The 6,085-nt window shown below is 39.9% G+C and overlaps 3 protein-coding genes across 4 annotated transcripts; 2 read left to right on the forward strand and 1 right to left on the reverse strand.

Moving 5' to 3' along the window:
* Positions 1 to 95: 95 nt before the first annotated feature.
* On the forward strand, positions 96 to 1,443 carry LOC664035 (splicing factor 45). The gene has a single exon (XM_970056.5). The coding sequence runs from the start codon at positions 227 to 229 to the stop codon at positions 1,388 to 1,390; it is 1,164 nt and encodes a 387-aa protein (XP_975149.1). The 5' UTR covers positions 96 to 226; the 3' UTR covers positions 1,391 to 1,443.
* LOC100142025 (zinc finger protein OZF) lies at positions 1,379 to 3,281 on the reverse strand. Its single transcript, XM_001815551.4, has 2 exons — positions 3,057 to 3,281; positions 1,379 to 3,009 (listed from the first exon to the last, which is right to left on the reverse strand). The coding sequence occupies exons 1-2, from the start codon at positions 3,180 to 3,182 to the stop codon at positions 1,825 to 1,827; spliced, it is 1,311 nt and encodes a 436-aa protein (XP_001815603.1). The 5' UTR covers positions 3,183 to 3,281; the 3' UTR covers positions 1,379 to 1,824.
* Positions 3,282 to 3,748: 467 nt separating this feature from the next.
* Ctlp-5c (chymotrypsin-like proteinase 5C) lies at positions 3,749 to 4,643 on the forward strand. Of its 2 annotated transcripts, NM_001167620.1 has the most exon segments (3): positions 3,749 to 3,826; positions 3,882 to 4,038; positions 4,096 to 4,643. In NM_001167620.1, coding segments are annotated over 3 exon segments (741 nt in total). In that variant the 5' UTR covers positions 3,749 to 3,759; the 3' UTR covers positions 4,613 to 4,643.
* The last annotated feature ends 1,442 nt before the right edge of the window (positions 4,644 to 6,085 follow it).

Raw genomic sequence — 6,085 nt, forward strand, 5'->3', positions numbered from 1 at the left:
TAATCTCTGCCATAACTTAGATTTTTATACCACGCTTCATTAGCAAAGCACTGGTGGTAATTTCTTGCAGGATTGTTGTTTTTGCGAGCAATCACACGTTTTTCTGACGAAACAGTTTTCGGTAACTTGGGCTTGACTTGACAAGAAGCATAAATATAACCTTAGTTTTGTGGTTCACAGATTTGTTATTTTGAGTGTAACTGATGTTATTTTAACATAATTGGACATGTCTCTGTACGACGACCTGGACGTGAAGGCCCGCGCCACGGAGAAGGTCTCCGGCTGGTCCTCCGGAATCAAACTCCTCCAGTCCCAACTCCAGCTCAAAAAGGCCACAGTAACGCAACCAAAGCGCGAACAACAACGCAAAGTTAGTTTAGCCCCCGTGATAGACTTGAAAAGCAAACGGGACGACGACGACATTTACCCAACGTATCAAAAAGTTAAAAATGAGCCAAGTCTCCCCACACTTAGTTCCTCGGTAACTTACGGTATTGAATACGACTGGAACGTGGACGACGAGTACGACCCTCTATGGCCAAATGAGTTCGATAAAGTCGTGAAAGAATTGCGCGAAAATCGCGAACGAGAAAACGATAAGGAAGAAAAACGGCGAGAGAGGAAACGCAAGTCACGTTTTAGCGACCCTGAGGAGTCGCTCGTGATCCCCACACCACAAATAACACAACCACCGCTTGCTAGCGGATTTGCCGGAAGATGGGCCGAAGAAGACGACGAAATAGAGCCTGTGCAAGCCAAACCCCGGGCTTCAGGTGTGGCAATTGCGCCCCCGCCCAGCCTTCAGGAACCGGCAGAATCCGCCCCAATTTTCCCCAATAAGCCCCCAACTCCCGCCGCCAATTTCGGCTCTTCCGTGGCCGCCAAAATTATGGCGAAATACGGCTTTAAAGAGGGTCAAGGTTTAGGCAAGCAGGAGCAAGGCATGGCGAGTGCTCTCCAAGTGGAGAAGACTTCAAAACGGGGCGGGAGGATTATTCACGAGAAGGAAATTATGGCAGCAGCGACAGCGTCGCCGGTTCTTGAAACACCAGCAAATACACAACAACAAAGCATTACTGAAATTATTAAAAATCCCAGTAAGGTTGTGCTACTGAAAAATATGGTAGGGCCGGGTGAAGTTGACGATGATTTGGAGCCGGAAGTCAAAGATGAATGTAATACGAAATATGGGGAGGTTACAAGCGTAATTATTCATGAAACTCAAGCGGAGAATCCTGAAGAGGCTGTGAGGATTTTTGTGGAGTTTAGGAGGATAGAGAGTGCGATTAAAGCAGTGGTGGACTTGAATGGAAGGTTCTTTGGGGGAAGGCAAGTCAAGGCCAGTTTTTATGACACTGAGAAGTTCGATAATCTTCAGTTGATGGACTAAGTGTTTGTATTGTTTTTTATTTACAAAATAAATTAATGTACGGAATAAATAAATATTTGTCTTGTTAATAAAATGCACAAAATGAATCATTTAAAAATAGAAAAAAAATGCATATTTAATATCAAGCGCTTTTAAACTAATGGTCCTGTGTGAGCATTACGTGAATGAAATGTGTGGAACTAAGCGTTTCTTGCCTAGGACAAAATAATTACTACATCAAGTCCGAAAAAAATGTGATCACGTTTAAGAATAACATTTTTCGAGAATCTTTTTAGTTTTCGAAAAATTTTATTCTAAAAATGACTTCTACTTCATTATTGTTTTTAACTTCATACTGTTCGTTTACAATAAAAGCGACCTATTTTTTACTCAATGGCCACTCAATTTCGCAGTAGAAAAAAATACGTATGCACCTCGTTACACATTTTTGCTCCTCAGCCTGTCGTTGGCGCGTGCACTTTCATATGCGTGTTAAGAGTATTACTTTGCGTGAAACTCATACCACAAATACTGCAAGTGTAGGGCCTTTCCCCTGTATGTATCCTCACATGTATTTTCAAAGTTGACGACTCTCTGAACGCTTTCCCACAATACATACAACAGTGATTTCTCTCCCCTGTATGTATCCTCCTATGCGAGGTCATATGTGACGAAGCTTTGAACTTTTTCCCGCACAAATCGCACTGATAAGGCCTCTCATCAGTGTGAATCCTCATATGTATCCTCAACTCGGACGTAGTGCGAAAACTTTTCTGGCAAACATTACACGTGTGCTTCAACGGCGGTCTTTCCCCCGTGTGGTGTCTCACATGCTTCTTCAACTGGTCTTTGGTCGGATACGCTTTTCCGCAATCATTGCACATAAAGGGACACTCGTGCGTGTGTTTGGTCCGTATATGACTATCAAGATTGACTTTCTGGGAGAAAGAACGGCCACAATCGGGGCAAATGAACGATCTTTCCCCCCTGTGAATTTTTTTGTGCGTTTCTAACGAACCACTGTAAGGAAACGATTTCTGGCACACGTCGCACGTGTACGGCTTGTCTCCGGTGTGTGTTTTCATGTGGATTTGCACCTGGGCTGGGGTGGCAAAGGCCCGGGAGCAAACCCCACACGAGTAGGGCTTCTCGCCCGTGTGCGTCCTGAGGTGGATTGTGAGCTTATTGCGCTCGTAAAAGCGCAGCCCGCATTCGTTGCATTGGTGTTTCTTGTCTTTGGTGTGTCTTCGGACGTGTTTTCTCAAATTACCTAGCTCTATGAAGGTTTTTCCGCAGATGTTGCACACGTGGGGCTTCACCCCGCTGTGGATGTTCATGTGGCGGCGTAAAGAATGGAGCGTTTTGACCTGTTTTTTGCAAATGTCGCACTGGAATAACTGGTGGTTTAAAGAGTCTTTCAGGTCTTCGGTTTCGGTGAAATCGGGCGTTTTTTTAATCTGGCGTAAAGATTCACTTTTGTTGTCATTGCTTGTGGTGTAATTGATACTTTCACGTTCTTTCTGGATGCAACGCAAGGTCGTATCGCTTTTGATTACTTGGAGTTTGAAGGAGTACCAGCGGTTGACCTCATGGACGCAAATCTTGCACAGAAGGTTGGGAAGACCATCATTTTCGTCAATCTGGCGCAAATTAAGATAGGGTTTGTGTCATGAAGTGGACCACATACCTCAATTGTTGCTAGTTCTTTCAATTTCTCTGATAAACACTCTTCAAATAGGTGTTTCATTTCCTCGTGTTCGTTCAAACAGATGCGGCAAATTCTATCCACGTGAAAATTCGACCAATCGTTCATTGTAATTTAACTAGTTTCAGTAAAGAAATGTTGTTTGTAAACAAATTATTGACCTACAATCTAAAACTAGGTTAGGTGATTGACAAAATTACAGGTTTCTGTAATTTTCGAGCGCCATTTTTTTTCCAAAAAATGTTGCAACTTTCCAATTTAATTTTTTTTTCATATTTTAAGCGTTAATTACGATCAAACTATTGAAACTAGGAAAAAATGTCAATTTGTTTAAAAAAACTACAAAATGGCAAAGGTTTCAAGGCGATACCTCGAAAAAAAATCAATTTTTACTCTTCTATTAGGGCGACTAAAAGAGCGAAGAGAAAACGTTCTATTCTATCTTAAAGACCACATAAAAATTAGTCACGTTTTCTAATTTTGTATATTCTTTTTTTGTTATTATCTGAAGGTATTTGGAGCGATCGTTCCAAATTACTTATTAATAAAATGCCAAAAATTATCACCACTATCAGTAAATGTAAAACAACCACCCAGGGAGAGGTTTGTAGAACATGATATGTAAAGTGTGGATCACAAAAATGTATAAAAGTCGCTTGGTAAAAAATAAAGCTACAAGTACAAAATGAAGCGTTTGTGTTTTTACTTCCCCACGATTTTAATTATAATTTCTGGAGAAAATCCGTGTTTGGGTAAAAAATTACTAAATACCAAGCTTTTGAACACCAGATTGTCTATTTATAGCAGCAGAAGAAGACGAATCGCGAATTGTGGGCGGATTTGAGGCAAACAAAGCCGACTACCCTTACGCTGTGTCCCTGCGGGACCCGAACAACCACCACTTTTGTGGGGGCACCTTAATCGACCACGAACACGTCGTGACCGCCGCCCATTGCGTCGCTGGGTTAGACCTCCTCAAAATCTTATCAAAAATCCTCAAATCGTTTTTCCCCGTTTTCAGCGGCCGCTCGAACGTCGTAGTCGTGGGCAGTGACTCTCTAGACAAGGGTGGAAGCACCCACAAGGTCATTTCCACGACGGTTCACCCCGAATACGACCCAAAATTGGTCGTAAACGACATAGCGCTGTTGAAAATAGAGCCGGTCACGTCGTACAAATTTTCATTTCCGGTCAGAATGCAATCAAATTTATCGGACTATGAAAATCCGTGCTACGTCATGGGCTGGGGCTTAACGGAAGCCGGGGGAAAACTCTCCAATAAATTCAAAGTGGCAGAAGTGCATCCTGTGAGTCCCACACACTGCGAGGAAGAATGGAAGGAGGCGTATAATCCCAACGTGATTTGTACCACCAGCGATGGAAATTCCGCCTGTCAGGGGGATTCGGGGGGGCCGTTAATTTGCGATGAGAAGTTTACCGGAATTGTGTCTTTTGGGAAGCCGTGCGCTACGGGAAAGCCGGATGTGTTTACCTCGGTTTTTGCCTACAACGAGTGGATTGACAAAAATATGGAATGATTTTTCTTCGAAAATAAAAACTTGAAGAAATTTTGATAATTTTATTTTATATCCCGCAATGGCATTGTTAAAGTTGGTATGTGCGGCAATTCCGGGTTGTTCGAGGACTTGTATTACCAGCAAATGCGTTCGAATTTATCACAGCTTTGCCCGGAAACATTTTACAATAATATAATATGTTTTATTTTACGACTCTGAGTTTTTAGACATTGTTAATTAAGAAATACACATAACTTCAAGTCAATAAAATGAAAAATCCAGCTAAAAAGCCGAAATACTGTCACTCTAGACCCTTACTTGTGATTCCTTGTCTTATTCTGGTAAATTTACGTCAAATAAATGAGTTTTACCTGAAAGACGTAGGCATGAAGGAAAATGCGTTCAAATATTTTAGACGAAAGGGAAACCACACTCTAAATTTTGCACACTTTTTTCCATAATTGGATGATGATTTTCTGTGATTGCTTTAATATTTTTTCTGATTTTTCCAATATTGCTCCTAAACTACTTTCTCTACATTTCTCGGTTTGTTTGAGCAAAGTTCTCGAGAGTAACTTAAAAAAGTGCTTGAAAATGTTACAAATAGTGACTTTGAATTAATTATTATGTAAGGTTTTTTGCCTTTTTCAGGAAAGTTTTGTACAAATTAAATATTAGTAGCTCTCTCATAAACGGAATTTTAGGAAAATGGATCAAAATAGTGTTATTAGACGAAATTTGGGCAAAATTAACTCACAAATAAAGGTCTATATAGGATAATGTGTCATTGGTTTTTATACTTTAGGGTTTATTTCCTCACCTACTTTTTAATTGTTGTTAATATGTAACATATTTTCAAATAGTAGACAACAGAAGAAATTAAAAAAAAATATTTTTTTAGTTTTAAATTAAAATTCGTTTATTTGCTGTTTGAAATAAAAAAATAAGTCATAAAGTGTGGAAATAATTGTAATTTTGCTGACCATAGCTCAAGAATATGATTCTTTGATGTGTAAACAGCAATAAAATTTGTGTAATGTGCATGATGTACTAATGGAAATTGTCACTGTCTTGGGAATTCCGGAGGACCTTTAGTCTGTCAAGATCAGCTTACCGGAGTCGTGTCTTTTGGGACACACGCAGTCGGAAAACCTAATGTGTTCCTTGCGGTGGAAGATCACAATGACTTGAATACAGCGTGAAATGGTTTTTTCAAACTAATTTTTTATTATTGTTAAACAAATTCTTGTTGACTAAGTTCATTAAAATTCCCCTACGGAGCCTGGACAAAGCCTATTATTTCATATTTATTAGATACAGACATAAGAGTTTGTACAATATTCCCATCTAATTAGGAGCCCTAAAGAAAAACAAACCAAAAGATAAAAAAATGTATATGCAACTGAAAGTTTTTAGCTATTCGTTTTAGCAAAACAATCCTTAGCTTTACATGCATGTCTGAAAACCTTGACTTCAAAACGTGTTCTTGAATTA

The sequence above is a fragment of the Tribolium castaneum genome, chromosome 5, assembly GCF_031307605.1.
Source record: "Tribolium castaneum strain GA2 chromosome 5, icTriCast1.1, whole genome shotgun sequence".
Taxonomy (NCBI): domain Eukaryota; kingdom Metazoa; phylum Arthropoda; class Insecta; order Coleoptera; family Tenebrionidae; genus Tribolium; species Tribolium castaneum.